At 55.1% G+C, this 16,907-nt stretch overlaps 8 protein-coding genes across 8 annotated transcripts in view; 3 read left to right on the top strand and 5 right to left on the bottom strand.

The window, feature by feature from the left end:
• Nucleotides 1–443: 443 nt before the first annotated feature.
• Nucleotides 444–2,072, top strand: VDBG_10094 (ankyrin repeat domain-containing protein; the record flags this gene model as incomplete). Its single annotated transcript, XM_002999754.1, has 1 exon — nucleotides 444–2,072. One exon carries the CDS (start codon nucleotides 444–446, stop codon nucleotides 2,070–2,072), a length of 1,629 nt encoding a protein of 542 aa, XP_002999800.1.
• Nucleotides 2,073–2,457: 385 nt separating this feature from the next.
• On the bottom strand, nucleotides 2,458–5,403 carry VDBG_10093 (ankyrin repeat and SOCS box protein; the record flags this gene model as incomplete). Its single annotated transcript, XM_002999753.1, has 3 exons — nucleotides 2,458–3,151; nucleotides 3,283–5,028; nucleotides 5,165–5,403. The coding sequence occupies 3 exons, from the start codon at nucleotides 5,401–5,403 to the stop codon at nucleotides 2,458–2,460; spliced, it is 2,679 nt and encodes an 892-aa protein (XP_002999799.1).
• Nucleotides 5,404–8,106: 2,703 nt separating this feature from the next.
• Nucleotides 8,107–9,263, bottom strand: VDBG_10092 (malate dehydrogenase; the record flags this gene model as incomplete). The annotated part of the gene is made up of 3 exons (XM_002999752.1): nucleotides 8,107–8,326; nucleotides 8,427–9,017; nucleotides 9,094–9,263. The coding sequence occupies 3 exons, from the start codon at nucleotides 9,261–9,263 to the stop codon at nucleotides 8,107–8,109; spliced, it is 981 nt and encodes a 326-aa protein (XP_002999798.1).
• A 603-nt stretch (nucleotides 9,264–9,866) lies between these two features.
• On the top strand, nucleotides 9,867–12,084 carry VDBG_10091 (conserved hypothetical protein; the record flags this gene model as incomplete). Its single annotated transcript, XM_002999751.1, has 3 exons — nucleotides 9,867–9,970; nucleotides 10,064–10,926; nucleotides 11,087–12,084. 3 exons carry the CDS (start codon nucleotides 9,867–9,869, stop codon nucleotides 12,082–12,084), a joined length of 1,965 nt encoding a protein of 654 aa, XP_002999797.1.
• A 63-nt stretch (nucleotides 12,085–12,147) lies between these two features.
• On the bottom strand, nucleotides 12,148–12,667 carry VDBG_10090 (stress responsive A/B barrel domain-containing protein; the record flags this gene model as incomplete). Its single annotated transcript, XM_002999750.1, has 3 exons — nucleotides 12,148–12,286; nucleotides 12,360–12,588; nucleotides 12,649–12,667. The coding sequence occupies 3 exons, from the start codon at nucleotides 12,665–12,667 to the stop codon at nucleotides 12,148–12,150; spliced, it is 387 nt and encodes a 128-aa protein (XP_002999796.1).
• Nucleotides 12,668–13,186: 519 nt separating this feature from the next.
• VDBG_10089 (oxidoreductase ucpA) lies at nucleotides 13,187–14,029 on the top strand (the record flags this gene model as incomplete). Its single annotated transcript, XM_002999749.1, has 1 exon — nucleotides 13,187–14,029. The coding sequence occupies one exon, from the start codon at nucleotides 13,187–13,189 to the stop codon at nucleotides 14,027–14,029; it is 843 nt and encodes a 280-aa protein (XP_002999795.1).
• A 280-nt stretch (nucleotides 14,030–14,309) lies between these two features.
• On the bottom strand, nucleotides 14,310–14,831 carry VDBG_10088 (malic acid transport protein; the record flags this gene model as incomplete). The annotated part of the gene is made up of 1 exon (XM_002999748.1): nucleotides 14,310–14,831. The coding sequence occupies one exon, from the start codon at nucleotides 14,829–14,831 to the stop codon at nucleotides 14,310–14,312; it is 522 nt and encodes a 173-aa protein (XP_002999794.1).
• Nucleotides 14,832–16,377: 1,546 nt separating this feature from the next.
• Nucleotides 16,378–16,907, bottom strand: part of VDBG_10087 (amino acid transporter) — a gene marked incomplete at both ends in the record, with an annotated part of 1,641 nt that continues 1,111 nt past the window's right edge. Inside the window, one exon of the mRNA XM_002999747.1 lies at nucleotides 16,378–16,899. Within this exon, the coding sequence (XP_002999793.1) occupies nucleotides 16,378–16,899 (522 nt within the window). The remainder of the gene's footprint in view (nucleotides 16,900–16,907) is intronic.

Genomic DNA, 16,907 nt, shown 5'->3' with positions numbered 1-16,907 from the left:
CACTACCAGGCGCAGGGGTCAGGGGTCACGACCTCGGGACCTTGACCATGACTAGGTCATCCATCTCCCACCGAAGCGCGCCTGAACTGAATCAGAGTTCGACGACGATGTAATTAGAGAAGAGCGAATTGCGTTGTAGGGAGCATCCTAGCGTTGGGTGCTTTACCGATTAGATCACCGAGGATCTTCGTCGTGGTGGGGCATCAGCCGACTTCCGGTCATCGGACGCTTAACTAGCGAACACAGCCCTTTCACGACAGAGCGAGGAAATGTCCGAAGATGGGTGTCCTTTGCACATCTTGGATATGATAGTGAGCACAGGATAACAGCGGTTTGTGCCTGATGGACTCATCTAAACCCGCGATTTTCGTCCGTCCATTCCATGATTTACGATCTTCACGAAGAGAAATGTTGAGTTAGGCCTGCTGTGAACACATCATACCATGGAAGCAGAACTTTGTCCCTGGGAGGACACCATCATCATTGCCGCTGCATCCGGCAACACGGACGAACTGCAACGAGAACTCGAGAAGGGCACGAACGTAAATGTCAGCGACCACGAATATCAACGGACGCCCCTGTACTGGGCTGTTCTCAGAGGCCATGACGCCGCCGTGCAGCTGCTGCTCTCGCATGGCGCCAATTCCAACACGCCCGAACCAGCCGGCGGGAAGACGCCGTTATTGGTGGCTGCCGCCGGGACAAAAGGAGGCCACGAGTCGGTCGTGAGGCGTTTGCTAGGGGCGGGCGCCGACACAGACACGCCTGACATGAGCGGCGACACGCCGCTGATCGTAGCCGCTCGCAACGGCAAGATTGTCATGTTGAAACTCTTGCTCGAGGGCGGAGCAGACCCGAATATTTGCGACTGGAGACGCGGGCAGACCGCGCTGTCGCTTGCGGCAGAAGCCGGTCATGATGGCATGGTTGACTTGCTGTGTCTCCACAGCGCCACGGCGAGTCTTGCGGATGACCAAGGGATGACGCCAATGGCACACGCACTGGAGAACGACCATGAGGGCGTTGCTCGCAAATTAGCGGATCACGAGGCGCTTCACGATCCGCGAGACGCCGCCCAGATTCTGTCAGACACCTTGGCAAGTGTGAGAGCCAAGATAGTTGATCCCTACGGAGATCTGAATGACGAAGCAGCCCTCCCGCTGGCTGCAGCCGATGGCTGTGAAGATGTTGTCACAAGAACCCTCGACCACGGTGTCAATGTCGATGTTACAGACGAGGATGGACGGACGCCACTTTCTCATGCAGCCGGTAACAACAATATTGAGATTGCCACACTTCTGTTGGACAGAGGCGCCGACGTCAATCCCCGAGACAACATGCAGTGGACGCCCTTAATGGCTGCGGCTGAAAGAGGACACGAACAAGCCATTTCGCTACTTTTGGAGAGAGGCGCAGATGTCAATGCTCGAGATGACAACGGCATGACACCTCTCCTCCTCATAGCCGCGGACGGAAACACGAAAGCCTTGACGCTGTTGCTTGATGCTGGCGGGGACCCGAGCGCCAGGGATCAGGTTGACAACCTCACAATCATGGGTAGAGCAGCAGAAGCCGACAACGTAGCGATGGTCGAGATTCTTCTCGCTCGTAAGATATCTCCCAGGGACGATGACAAAACCATTCTTTGTGCCTTGCATAATCGAAGCAAATTTGACAGAGTCGGCACCGATGGCTACAATTTCATCAAAAGGCTGCTAGATCACGGGGCGGATGCTTACCTTGATGCCTGGGTCGACGACCGCCCACTTGTTGTCGCTGCTGAGCACGGCAACGAGGACATCGTGGCACTCCTTTTGAAAGCCGAGTGCGAATCGGCCGCTCTCAGACAAGAGCATATCAGGAACGCCATCTGTGTTGCTGCCGAGGAGGGCGAAGAAGCGTGCCTGAAGCTCCTCATGAATGAATATGTTCCTGGTGGCAAGGAAGTTGAGACTCCATGGGAATGGGCCAAGTCATACCACTTTGGGAGGTCCTACGAGCTCTTGAGACCCTATTTCGACCCGAGCAAGGGGAACAGGGAGGAACCAGACGGCAGCGATGAAGGTGAATGAAATGGTAGGACTTACTCAGTTGGCAGAGCGGAACCAATGGACCATAATGGATGGTAGCTTACTTTATAGAATGGGGCGACTTCTTCATTCCGCTACAGAGCGATGTTACCAGCTTGTGAAACCCGCAAATCAGTTGCCAGCATTATTAAATACGGACAGCAAGCTCTATGAACTGATGGAATAAAATAGATAAATCTTTGGTATCCCTGTTTTCAGACTCCAACTGCCAAGTCACACACGTACTGGCTTGAACCCAAAGGTTCATTCCTTCAAAATGCCGCCCCGTTGTCTGGTATTGGTATTCGCGATCTTCCCAGGCACATCGATCCACGCTTTGCAACAAAAGAAAACAAACAAATCAACAGAAAGCATGTCATCACCTTTTTCAAACCCTTGGGTACTTCTCCAAGATGGTGCGGGCTGGCTCCTCCCAGCCCCGTCCTGCCGCGATCTCAAGGATGTTACGGCCGCCCTCATCCTGAGCGTCCATGTCGGCGCCACCACCGAGCTCGACAAGGAGCCTCAGCACCTTAGCGTCACCATTCTCGACAGCCTGCATCACGGCGTTCCAGCCACGGTAGATCTTGTTGACATCGGCGCCCTTGGCGAGCAGCATCTCAATAATGTCCGTGTCGTCGCCACGGCACCGCCTCACAGCCTTGACGATAGGCAGGTGCTCACCAGGTGCGTTGATGTCGGCGCCGCCCTCCTCGAGCAGATAACGCGTGATCTCCTTGTTGTCCTCGCGAATGGCCGTCGTCAGCGGCGAGAAGACGCCACCGTTGCGGTCCTCGACGCTGACGCCGGCGGCAAGCAGCAGCTTGACGCTCTCGAGCTGGTTGGCAACAACGGCACGCTCGACGAGACCCTTGAAGGCGCGCGGGTCCGAGACGGACGGCAGCAACTTCTTGAGCATGTCCGGGTGACGCACCGCCATGCAGATGGGCCAGTCCTGGCCGCGGACGCTGGGGTTGGCGCCGTGGGCGATGAGTTCGTCCACTAGCTCGGGCCGGTTCCCGGCAATGGCGGTCGTTAGCGGCGTATGACCCTCCTCTGAACAGCGCGTTGGGGTCAACGCCCTGATCGAGAGCCACTGCAGCGCTTCATGTATTCGTGCGGACGGCTGTTTCTATGATGCGCTGGGCTCGGTCAGGCTGGCGCAGCGGCTACGAGCGGCGGCAGGAAGTGAGTGCGGAAGTGCGTGACACACTTGAAAGCAGGGTACTCGGACGCCATCAGGTTGGGATCGGCCTTGTTAGCGAGGAGAAGCGCAAGAATATCGTGGCGGTTGTCGCGGATGGCAGTGCACAGAGGTGTGTAAATGCCGTCTTTCTTGAGATTGGGGTCAACACCAGCGGCGAGCAGGAGGCGCACCGACTCGATGTTGTTAATGCTCACCGCCAGCTCCATGCTTCCGGGGGCCTTCTTGCTATCGGCCCCACGGGCGAGAAGCAGCTTGAGACATTCTGGTTGATACGATGCCGGCCAAAGCATATGCTTCGGACCGGGGAGGTTGGGGTTCGCGCCATGGTCGAGTAGTGCGGTGACGAGATCGGGACGGGCAGCGAAGATGGCTTCGAAGAGCGCAGTCTTACCCTCACGGTTCTTCTCGTTGGGGTCTGAGCCGTAGTCGAGCATGAGGTCGACAAGCCTCTTCGGGGTATTCTTGCTCATGGATATAATGAGTACCGTGTTACCGTTGGCCATGATGTGGTTGGGGTCGCCGCCATAGGTCAGAAGAAGCTGAACAAATTCGTACTTGTGGTCGATGACTGCGGTTGCGAGCGGCGACTCCAGTCCGGGGCCGGCAGACAAGTTCGCGTCAGCGCCATATTTAAGCAGCGTCCTGGCAATCTCAATAGCCGATACCTCAACGGCAGCGAAAAGGGGTGTCACGCCCTCCTTGTCTGCAGTGTTGGGGTCGGCTCCGAAAAGAAGCAGTAACCTCACGCTCTCGGCATCAAGAGCGAGAACTGCATCTACGAGAATGTGAATATCAGGACCAGTCTCGGGAGAGATACCGCGGTCAAGTAGCTGTTCCACGAGTTTGTGGTTCTTTGAATGGACAGCAGCCGCCAACGCCGACTTGAGAGATGTAGTCGAAGTAGTGCTGTGGCGGGGCGTCCACCGAGGCATGTTCATCGGGTCAGCCTTGAGACGGATGATCTTTGTTGGGGAAGTGTTGCCGGTTTCGATGCTGCGGAGATCGTACAGGGGATCTTCGTTCGAACCCACTGTGAGGGCCATGCCGCTATCATGCTGTTCACGGCCAAGTCCGATCTGTAGACGGCGCTCCGAGATGCGGCTGGGAGGGGCTTCATAGTGCCCATGATCAGAGATGGTCGCATCATCACGGCCGAGTCTGCTGGAGTAGGCGGGCCTGCTGGGCAGGTCATACTGACCAACCTCGGAGATTGTGAGATCGTCCTGTGCAACATGCCTCCTGTCGATGCCCCTGGCATCCGTGGTGCGTGCAATGCCATAGGCAGCGGCGCCGAGGTCGGAGGTGCTCTTTTGACTCCTGTTGGAGATCGAGGCACGTCGACGAGCCTCCGGTGTCAAAGACCTACCGCTCTCCGCCAGGACGAAGTCCGGCGCAGACATCTTCTCGAAAGGAGAGTGAGCGCGCAGATGAGGTGCATGTGACAGAGAGGGCAGAGCCGGTAGAGCAGGCAGAGGTGGCTGTGGTGATGGAAGCGCTTTGAGCGAATGGTTGGCGGTCTGAGCTTCGAACGACTTGGCCTTGGAGATGCGGACAGTGCCAGCCCCCTGCTTGTTCTTCATGCGATCCAGCGCCTCGGCGAGGCTGGCATAGCCACCGCCGACAGACTCATCCGTCTTGCCGTTGCCCAGAGACCACTGGAACACAAGGGCGCTCATCCTCAGGGCATCACGAATCTTGCGCAGCGAGTCTCGCATCTTGCTGATCTCTTTGTCGGCGAACATCATGCGCCAGCTGCGTGGATCTTGCCAAGACCGCCCTTTTTTTCATATTCGAGAAACTCGAACATCATGTGGTCCAAAGACCTGGAAATCGTGGTTGGTCTGGCGAAATTTGGAATCGAGCTCCTGAATCATGTCGGAGGGAAAACTCTTGGTTGGTTCGACTGGCCTCAGCCAGGCCGGCCTCGATGGACCAGAGGTGACGGCAAACATCGAGGAAGCTCTCAGCAAGCTCGCGGAATCCATGTGGTTGATGCTTGACAGTAGTGAGAAACTCCAGCATGCGAACAGATATGTTGTTGCCGAGAAGGGTAGACCTCGTGCAGAGGTCAAGCACTGAGTCCTTGGGCTTGGAAGGCCCAGAGTGAACAGCCGCCATAGTAGCCATGACGGAAAGACTCGCTGTCAAGGGTGCAGCTGGGGGATGTCATAGGCGGGAAGAGACACGACGATGGAACGGTACGGTTCCCAGAGCCGAGAAAAAGCAAAGAGAAGGAGAGTCGGGATCGGTCGATCATCCAGATACACGCGGGAGAAGAGCAGCCATCTCTTTGTTTATCAACGTTTCGCCCAGCAGAGGGCTGGCCACACAGGCTGGGGGCTTGCCTGTTACCTGACTCTGGACCTAGCTTACTCAGAAGTGGTTACCACAATACGAATCATAGTCACACCTAATGCAAGGTCTATGACGAGCTAGATGTGCCAAGCGGCGCGCTCCCCGAGAGGACATCCTCGTGCATATGTCCGGAGCCTCTCTCTCGCCCGTCTTCTCGTTGGCCAAGGCTAGTGAGGAGGCCTTCGACAGATCCCTGGCTAGTAAGATGCCATTCACAGCGACAAGGGGTGGAAGAAGATGGTAGGACATGATTCCCTCGTGGCTAGCGCCAGGCACAGACCCGGAAGAAGAGGAGTGCCTAGCCCTCTCAGCGTTGACACTAGGCGATCTAACAGCCTTAGACCCTGCCTTTTGGCCCACGCCATATGCCCGCTTTGACACTCGAATCATCATGTCCTGATATACCTGGCTTGATAAGAGCCGCTAAGGGAGTCAGTCGTCGCAACTCTTCGCGTTCCATTTCTCATCCCAGCGGTCGGATGATGGGCTGAAAATAACGACCAGGCTGTCGGAACTTCGGCCCACAGGCTGGGACACCGCCCGTAGAACTTCCACGTGGAAGTCCACTTGGTCAAACGGCGACTGAGGGGCATCGTACGTCTGTGTCCGGCTCTGACGACTCGTAACTGCCGTGGAGGAGACTCAGAATGTGATCGATCTGGACGTGTGACAGATGATGAGAAATTGAGTCCTCCACCCAGATCAGGCCCCCTGATCCAGCCGCAACCCCTCCTTTTCTAAACGTCACATCAGAGAATCAAGAAGTACCCGTAGATCTTCCAAGAGGTCCGTGGACGTGCAGGGACTGGTCATGTCCGAGGTATGTCGGGCTGGTGGTGGCCCTATGGCCCTGCAAGCCCAGTGGTTACAGCAGCATCAAGGAATAGCCCCTGTTCGGGAAGATTACACAAGTTTCATTCTCGCTTAGTAGATGCACCCCAGGATCCGATGCGCATGCAGGGGTCTCAGAGTTTGTGGGAGAGAAGAACGGAGCCTTGCATCGACAATGCTCCGCTGATGAACCGCCGGAGAGAGAGGGGCCGGAGAGAGAGGGGCGTGTTTGCCTGCGGCTCGTAGGTGCTGGAAAAGCGATGTGGTCTAGCTAAGGCGACCCTCCTCTCAGCCGGGAGCTCCGTACGGCTCTAGTCGCTCGCGTCCTTTGTCGAATATAGAGCTACTTACCCTCACATGAGTCCATCACCGGTGGTCGGGGCGACAAGAGGGGACACCAACTTCTTCCAAATCCTGCCGCGGCGGCATCCACTCCCCGGGAGCTAACCTGACTCGCTGGCCTCTCTGGCTGGTTGAACGCGTTGCTGGTTGGTGATACGGGTACCAGCCAGGATAATGTGACAAAGCTGAGCTGAACTTGGCCCCACGACTGGAGCAGTTCCGAACACTGAGAAAACATCAGTGGAGTGGCTTTCGAGGGGCCTGGGCCACCAGGACTATGCTCCGACGCCGCGAATCCAGGCACCGGGGTCTGAGTTCAGGATCCCCCCTTGAGCCCTCGCAGTTCGTTCCTCTACTTGACTTGTCTGTAGCTCTTGATTTGACAGAGTGTCAAATGTGAGCGCGGAGGTAATCCGCTTCATGGCGTGAAAGATCGCTCACTCGGTCGCAGCGTGGCTTGTGCAGGCCAGCCCAAGACGGGATGATCTAGCTCGGCCGTAAGAGGGCCCCATGATCTGACGAGTGTTTGCGCCGATTGACTTTGTGGTGTTCTGCAAATGCCGGGCAACGAGCAAAGTCTGGACGCGGGCGGGTCGAGCTGTTGCGTCAACCGTGGCAATGCTGCGAGTTCCTCGCCCCTTGGAAGCCCACAAACAGGCCAGTGTCGGCATCTTGACAGGTTTTCGGGCGAGTTGAGGGTCAGCCAAGCCCTTGCGCGAGAAGGGTTGTACATACCAAGCCAATATTGTACTTCATTACCGGATCGGGTCGTGTGGCTCATGTGGCATGTACTTCACGTAGAGTGTCAGTCGAGCGAACGATAATGAACATGCATACATCTGGAGTTTTTCTTTCCTCGCTTCGAGATTTTCCCATGCTGCTTATTCCGAAGATCTGCTCATCACAAACATGACATTTGCCAGGCCCTGAACAATTGAAATTGTGGCACTTGGGCATATCTGCATGCGATCTACGATGCCCCTTCACTTGCCGTCCTCTCGCATGAAGCCCGCTCTCGCGAACGACCGAGCACAGCGCCAATGCTACCCTCCCCCGACTCATGACCAACTGTCAATTACGGCCGCTTAGAGTATCTGGTCTAGCTCACAGCCTCCGGGCCACGGCTGGGGATGTGTGTATCTGACCGTCAGACGCCATGTAACCCAAGCGTCGCCCGTTGCAAGCTCATTGATGTACATGCGAAGCGAACTGGCCTTATCAGACATCAAAAATTACCATGGCAGGGGAAAATGCGGAAAGGATCTAGCCGGTAAAAGCGAAATGCCATTACGCCGATTACTATCAAGATTTGGTGACTATGAGCTCGGCACTCACTCGCGCAGCCTCCTCATTCAATGCTTCAATCTCGGCACCCACAAACGGAATGCCTGTCCTCTCTCGCTCCTCTTGCGTCAGCTGCTCGATTTCGCCCGGGAAATAAATTCTCTCCACGCCAGCCGCCTTTTCCGAGCCGACGACCCGATCGTAAAGGTGCTGCATGCGGGCGCGAAAGTCCTCGAGGCTCATGAACAGGTCAGGCTTGATAGCCATGAGAAAGTGCCCAACATCAGCCGGCTTGGACGGATCGTAGGGGTTCGTGACACCGCCCTGCAAACGCAGACCCTGAGAGGGCGCCCGAGAAGACGTCCATCATTATTGACAGCGCCGATCCCTTGGGCCCTCCCATCGGCAACATGACGCCGCCAAGAGCGGCTTCGGGGTCATCCGTCGGCCTGCCCTCGGCGTCGAGCGCCCAAACAAGCGGAATCTTCTCGCCCCTGCGTTTGGCCTTGTAAATCTTGCCCCGGGCCGCCACGGAAGGCGCCATGTCGAGGATGAAGGGCCTGTCGCCGCCGGGGGCGCCGCACGCGATGGGCGAGACGCCCATGAGCTTGCTGCGGCCGCCCCAGACGGGCAGCGCGGGGCTCGAGTTGGTGAAGACGAGGCTCATCATGTCGGCATCCAGAGCCTGTTGGACGACCCAGGCGCTCATGCCAAAGTGGTTCGAGTGCGCGACGCTCGCCATGCCTATACCATAGACTCTAGCCGACTCAACGGCCGCCGCCATGCCAGCGTGGGCCGCGACGAAACCGAAGCCGTTTTGGCCGTCCACATGTGCCACGACAGGGGTCACTTGACGGAGCTGGGGCTGCGCAGCTGGGTTGAGGACGCCTTGTCGGATGCGCTCCATGTATGATGGGATGCGGTTGATACTGTCATCCTGTCAGCGAGGGGAGATCGTCGTCTTCAAGGGGCTTCGGAGCGCCATGTGCCAATGGAAGGGCTTACCCATGGGTATCGACGCCTCGCAAGTCCGCGGCGACAAGGTATTTGGCGACTTTGGCGGCATTCTCGGCAGGCACTCCGTTTCCGCTCAGAATAGCTTCGACGAAGCGAGTGGCTTCTTTTGCTTCAACAAAGATCTTGGTGGATCCAGGGGCTTCGTCTTGGGCAGCCATGAAGTTTGTGCGGATCCGCCAGTGACGGACCTTCGTTGCCGAATCGGGCAGTCGACCGTGTTGATGTGATGAACCTGGGGGGCTTGACCTGTCTGTGCGGGTATTGCTTGGCTCGCGCGGGGGGGGCTGTTTGCAAGTGAGACAGGTTTGACAAACGAAGATCGGACTGTCACTTTTATCTCCGTAGATCGAGGCGCAAGGTGGATATGTAGGAAAAGAATGGCCGTGGAAGAGGGCTGTCGAAAGGAGTGTGTGCTGTGAGAGAGATCGTGACGATTCGGAAAGACGCCGTACTGTGCGGAGTGCGACCAGGAGAGACGGGCACGTGCCGTTTTGACTCGTGTCTCATGACGGAGTTTTCCCGCTTGATCTGTATTTTTCGGAGATCCCCCGCCATGTCTCCCTTGTCTTCATCCAGCTCCATCGGCATCCTGGCATCAGGTGTCAGTCTTGGATCATGGCCGGTACGGACAGCCCGCGGCGGTCTGCCAAGGACTCGCGACGGAATACTCGGCTTCGGCTTGCTTGTGAAAGATGTCAACGCCGTAAGATACGGGTAAGTGCCGCTTCTGGGGTTTGGACTCATACCGAGCTGACCCGGCTATGTTGCAGTGCGATGGACAGTCTCCAAGCTGTGGGAGCTGCCAGCGAGCTTCTGTAATATGTGTCATGGGATACAGCACTCGTATGAGTGACTATTCTCGAGAGTAAGATGCCGTGCACCTGGATTTCGGAACACCTTTTAACAGACCATCTAGTCAGATCTCAAAGCTAAAGAGCCGTATTAACTGGTTGGAAAGTGTAATCAAAGACCGATGCCCGGATGTCGATCTATACCAAGACCGAGCACTGGGAAATTATTTTGACGATGTTGATGGTCAAGACAGTACAATTCGTGTCGACGCATTGTCACCGACTCCTGAGGTTCTTGCTGGGCCAGCTACGCAACCATCCAATCCACCAGCGAGAGGACTTACGGAGCAACATGCGCATTCAACCGGTCTGCTGTCCCATGAGATTGGACTGGTCTCATTGAACAGCTCGCAAGATCCTCGATACATTGGCCCCTCTAGCGGTCATTTCCTGGCCAGACTCATGCTAGCACCAGGTCGTCGAGGGGCAACGTCCTTGAACTCCGGGAGACTATCGCCGTCGCGAGGCTCTGCACTCCCCCTTGCGTTGGTTGAGTCATTGCAAGGCCCTCTTCCCTTGCCTCCGATCGAACAAGCGACTATTCTGTCGAATGCTTATTTCGATATGATGCACCCTCAGTACCCCATCATGCATCGACCTGCCTTTATGGCAGACCTCGCGAAAGCCTACGACAGTCCAGCAATAAGCCGGAGCTACTCGTCATTCCAGATCTTCATGGTGTTGGCTCTTGGAGCTACGATTGTTTCACAGCAACATAAAGTCAGGCTCCCTTCGGAATCCTACTGTCTATCAGCACTTGAGTACTTTGACAAACTAAATATCGACAATTCTCTGCAGGGGTTGCAGTCCCTCCTGCTGCTCCTCATTTTCACCCTACACTGCCCAAACATGAGACTCAATGTCTGGTATCTGAATTATCAATGCATCGCTGCCGTGCTAGATCTCGGACTGCAACGCAACATCACAACAAGCTCGGGTATCACCAAGCTGCAACAACATCTCAGAACACGCATGTTCTGGGTTGTCATGATGCTAGACAGGCAGATTGCGACAATGATGGGTAGACCCATTGGTCTGCGAGATGAGGCCTGTGATCTTCGGGTATGACGTTCCAGGTGTAGAGGAGTCAACGCCAAAAGCAGGAAATTCTGACTGTCGATAGCTTCCAGATGATGTTGACGACAGCCTCCTCGATGTCCCCGGAGGACAGGGCTTTGGAAACATGCCGAGCACCACTACGGCATTGTCTTTCTCGATTCATCTTTTCAAACTAACGAAACTAAACTCCGAAATCAAATACGTCGCAAATAGCGTCGTTCGCGACGCTCCACGTTACGCCTATCCCGCTGTCGTGGACATCAACGAGTGGCATACCAACATGCTGCATCAGCTCGACCAATGGTCTACAGACACCTCAGCCATAGACGATGCTCATCAAGACATATCGACAGGGTTCATGTCAAAAATCTGTCGTTCCCGCTATCTGAATCTGAAAATGGTGTTGCTTCGACCGAGTCCCGCCATACCAAACCCCTCGCCACAGTCTCTTACTCTCTGCCACGATGCTGCACTGGAGAGCCTCAGTCTGTACAGTCAGATGTACAGGAACAATCAGCTTCTGCACAGTTGGCAATCTTTTTACTCCATCGTTCTCAGCAGCATCACCTTTTTGTACTGCATCAAGGCAGAATCTGAGCTCGCGAAAACATGGGCCGCAAAGCCGGACGCCTTGCTCATCGAGTTGAGCAAGGGTCTAAACGTTCTCAGCGCCACTGGTGAGCACTGGGCTGGCGCGAAGCGATGTCGCGACAATCTCGAGGAGCTCGGCCGGGGATTGGCTGCGTCGCTGAGAAACAAAGAGGGCGACGGAAGAGCCGAGGCGAGGCGGGCAAATGGCAGTCTTGCTGGGGTATCTGTTGAAGCACCTTCGTTGACCGCAGCGCCCTCTTTAGAACCTCCCAACTCCTCTGGCGGTGCGACATCATTCTCGGCTATGGACACGAGTGTCATGCAAGGGTATGTTGACCTGGGGAGCAACTTTTCGGACCTGTTTACGTCAGAAGGACTTTTTGGGGAGGATAGTCTTTTGGGCGATTCTGGTGATCTGGATGCGGCGATGCGAAGCTTGTTCGACGACTTCATCCCTACTTATCCAACCGCTTCATAATACAGGATAAAAATTCGATTAAGATTGGAACTTAAATTCAAATATGTTGACTATCCATGGCTTCTAGCAGCCAATACTTTTCAGTGCATTGTAGGCCATCATCTCCCCCAATCGCTCCTCCTCTGTTGTGTTGCCAATTTCGAAATCAAACCTCACAACATCCTCTTTATACGGCCACAGGTACGTGCTCGTGACCCTGTTTCTGTCAGAATCGAAGACATCCATATTCTCAATGACATAGGTGTGGCTGGAAGCACTGCTGCGGGGAAACATACCTCTCGTGCTCCTTGCTCGCCTGGTACTCTGCCAAGGCAGCTGGGCCGGGGTGATAGCTGACAAGCGCAATTTCAAAACCCTTGCTCTTCTCGATGGGATCTGTAAGCGACGGGCTGCCAACGTGGAGGTTCTGGTCTTTGACACAGGACAGGAAACGGAGCTGTCTCAGCTCGTGCATAAAGGCCTCTTTGTGCTCCTTGGAGACCTCCGGCCTGAACTTGAAAAGGACTGAGATCTGATTAGTATGAGGATGCGCGCAACGATAGTCGAGTCGATCATCTTACGTACCAATGTGAATGATGGTCATGGTGTCTGGTATCTGGTTGTGCGCAGCTAGAGTGATGTCTGGGTTGTCTGAGTGAAGCGGCTGACGTCTTTTTGTGCTGTCGGGCTGATCACAGTTCATGTGCTGCGAGCAAAAGCCGCTGTGGATCTTGCGAGCGCTCTGAATTGGCGCTGCGTGTGGTGCCGCATTGGCGGAAAAGGGCCGCAACAAGCCGTGAGTGAACGGAAGAGGCCTACGGTTCTGTTTTCTGCACACATTCAACATCGAAGCATCGGTGAAAGGCGCAACACTCCAGAAAGTCCGTTGCAAAGCTCAAACGGGTCATGCGGGATATCCGGGAGAGCCCGTGAGAGAGACCGGGGGTGTGCCGACGGGAAAGCTGCTGCTAACTTGGGAGCGGGCTTCTCCGTATGTACGGGATGAGCCGCACGGCGATCTCACGACGGTTTTCATAAGTGGTTGCGTTCGAAGCCCTCGTCAGTACCCAGATGCAACATCATGATTTTAAATTATACGTCGTACCCCTCAAGAAGATTCATTATGCTCGACCTCACCGGTAAAGTCGCACTCATCATCGGCCTTGGCCAATCCGGAGACGAAGGCTGGGGCATCGGCGCCGCGATAGCCGTGCTCTTCGCCCGCCAAGGGGCCGTCATCTTCGGTGGCAACCGATCGCTGCCGTCGACCACCAAGACCAAGACGACGATTGAGTCAGAAGGCGGTATGTGCGATATCGTTGCCACTGACGCCACAGATTCGGCGTCCGTCAAGGCACTCGTTGACGCCTGCATCGCAAAACATGGCCGCATTGATATCCTGGTCGCGAATGTCGGCGGGTCACAGCCCGGGTGCCCGGCAACGATGGTCGAGGATGTCTGGGACGCACAGGTCGATCTGAACCTTAAGAGTGTATACTTGGCGTGCCATCATGTGCTGCCTGTCATGGAAAAACAGCAAGCCGGATCTGTCGTTTGCGTTTCGAGCATTGCGGGCCTGAGGTATATCGGTAAACCACAGGTAGCCTACAACACGACGAAAGCGGCTGTCATGCAATTTGTCAAAACAACAGCCGTCCTCTATGCGGACAAGGGCGTGAGGCTGAACACGGTTGTCCCGGGCTTGATGGATACGCCATACACGAAGAACCTCGCGCAGAGGTTTGCTGCATCAGGCAGCGAAAGCCAATCGGAGGATGGTGCCGAAGAACAACGGTATCAGGCCTTCAGGAGTATGCGCGAAGGGCAGGTACCCATGAAAAAAATGGGTGACGCATGGGACGTGGCCAATGCTGCTCTGTTTCTCGCGGCGGATGAGTCAAGATATATCACGGGGCAGAAGATTGTTATCGATGGAGGTGTCACCAGCTCGACAGGGCGCGTATAGTTCGCGAGATTCTGTATACTGTATCTTTAAGAAGAAACCCCATGTTTCTACATCCGCTCTTCGACGTCCTTTGACCGCCATCGCCCCAAATCCTTCATTATCATTTTAGCCTTCCTCTCATGCTGGTAGACATCTTCGTCCTTGCCCGGCCACATCAATTCCTTGTTCTTGAGACTAATGACGACCCGCGCCATGACGAATAGGTAGACAATAACAAGAACGACACTCAAAACAGTCCCCACCCACTCAATGGCCGATGAGTAGAACGAATCTCCCAGCATCAACGTCGCAATGACAAACCCGGTGATCGGGAAAACGAACGAGAACCAACCCAGTCCGAACGTCGATTCATGCCAAGAGAGCACATGCCCACACTGCGATGCACATGAACCAGACGACAGGACCACACAAAGACGGCCGTGCATACGCCAGGGCCTGCATGACCTGGTTCGTGATTGCGTTGGCCTTCTACCGAGTTGAAAGGCCCGGTACCGAAGTAGTTGATATACGATTCTGGAAAGGCGTCGGCCATGCCTAGCACACTGAGGGCCGTAAATGCCGGTGGGCCGACGGCGATAAACATAGATGGTCTCGTCTTGGGGCTCGGGAAGCCCCACTGTATCATACGCCGATGGTAGTTCGCGTTCATGAAGAGGGAGATGAGGAAGCCGAGACCCTGAGCCGTGAGGCCGCCGACGAGCATTGGTGTTGCCTGGTCAGGGGAAAGGTGCGGTGCGCCTGCGGCAGCGATACTGCCGCACATGAGGAAGGAAAGATGTGCATATCCCAGAGATGGTGACATGTCCTCAAGGCGCAGTTCGGGAAGGAGTGTAGGAGGAAGTGTGTATGAAACAGGGCACTGATGAAGGTGCAGACGAAGTATATCCAGAACAGGACATTATAAGTGACAAGCAACCACGGTCCCGTGTTGGGAATCCCCCACCTAGCGATGCCAGGTATGATGTTGGACAGAGACAGCCAAACGGCTGCCACGTGAAGGCCCTCCGTGGGGTGGATGATAGACGCTCGGAAGGTATGGCGCCAGCGAATGAATCGGTACGTGATGCATCCAGTAACAAAAAGAAATGTGACGATTCCGAAAATATAGATAGTGATTGCGATGGCGTCGAGCCCAAAAAATGTGTGGGGCTGAACCTCGGATGAAAGCATTAGACTGATACTCGTTGTCGTCATTGGTACAGAGTACCAGGCCTATGGAGCGGTCAGCAATTGCTTTTGGGTTTGGACAGTGGTTATCATACCCAAGTAAAGTGTTCCAATCGATCTCTGAGACGGATGGGCGCCTTTTCAATGGCGCTGAGAACGTCTCCATCTTCTAGGATGTTCTCAGGCTGAGTATCGGTATCTGTGGTGGCTGTAGTGCGGGTGGTTTCTTGGCGAGCTGGTGGCATGGTGTTGGTTGCTGGTGTTGAACAGATTATGTCTCCTTCGTTCGCTTGCAACTTCGTCTTGCTGGACGTCCTAACGCACAATACCTTTCAGGCACTCCTAGTCGCGATTCTGTCTTGATTTGGGAACAGCAGACCAGAGGAGATTGTTGTAGCACCTATATATCTCCTCGCTGTTCATCGAATGCCTAATAGGCGGCGATATGACATCAGTCTGGAGGAGGTGAAGTTAGAGACGAACCGGACCTACATCTCCCTGGATGTTCCACGCATCCCTATGAGCATCCCTCTGCAGAGTCTTCGTAATTGGAGAGCTACTCGGTCGCAGCCTCCAAAGAACGGATATTAATGGGCCGCGATGGGTACTTCAAGTCGATCAGCCTGCTTGACTTGTGGCTGCCGGACATACGTCCGAGTAGCGGAGCAAACATTCCGTGCCCAAGTCCGTAAACTCCTTAGGCACAAATAATCTTTCGAAGGCTGCCCCTGCCATTGCCAGCTGCTGTTTGCTTGTTCATCAAGCCATGCTTGGACCTGAGTATGAGGAGCATAAGCTCCATAATATCCCGGTGTGGTGGCTCAGGAACCGGAGGTATGTCCAACGTCTCGACTTTTCGGTCGAATAGCATCCACTCCCTCCGCTCTAATAGACACGCCTCACGCTAGCAGTTTCCATGACCTCAATGCCGAGATACTAACTGAGTATGGGTCAAGCAATTCATTTCAAGGAAGGATATCGCTGAGTTGCGTGACTCAAATCATCGAGTTGAGATTGGATCGCTTCAAAGGTGTTCAAGGTTTTCCAGATCGCCAAGTCGCCAAGGAGTCAAACGATCGACATACATGTGGATGGTTGATAATTACGAGCACGTATCTGATCTTCGATCACGGTCACGAAAAGAATATATACAACAGAACCATCCTACCATCGTCATTTGCTCAGACGACCTGCGAATTATCGCCACAGGAGAACGCTCCCCGCACGCTACTGCTGTCATTGTTGAAAATATCAATGAGTTGCGTGATTGAGGACCACAGGCCGCCAGCGTTCATAAACAGCGACTGCAGGATGAGCAGGCAGTTAAAGACAGTCAGCAGGCCCTTCTTCCAGTTCTTGAAATACTGTCCCCGGTTCAGGTGTAGCCAGAAGATGGCGCTGAGCCCAAAGGTGAACCACGCGATCGTCGTCGCTGATGAGATGGAGAGGATCGAGTCAAAGATGGGGATGGCGTTGGAGATGACCCAGACGATGACCCAGTACAGCGTGACGCAGGCAAACCAGGTTCCCCAGGACTTAACGCTGCGGTCGGTAACCTGGTGCGTGGACTTCATGGCCGCGCATGGCGACGACGTACATGTACTTGATGCCGGTGTGGCCGAACGCCATGGCCGTGGCGAAGACGGCGGGAAGGACCACGCCGTAGGCGGCCTTGGCTGCGACGCTTGGCGCCGAGGCGAGGGCTGGGAAT

This window comes from Verticillium alfalfae, genomic scaffold, assembly GCF_000150825.1.
Source record: "Verticillium alfalfae VaMs.102 supercont1.18 genomic scaffold, whole genome shotgun sequence".
NCBI lineage: Eukaryota > Fungi > Ascomycota > Sordariomycetes > Glomerellales > Plectosphaerellaceae > Verticillium > Verticillium alfalfae.
This window is presented reverse-complemented; position numbering and strand designations above follow the sequence as displayed.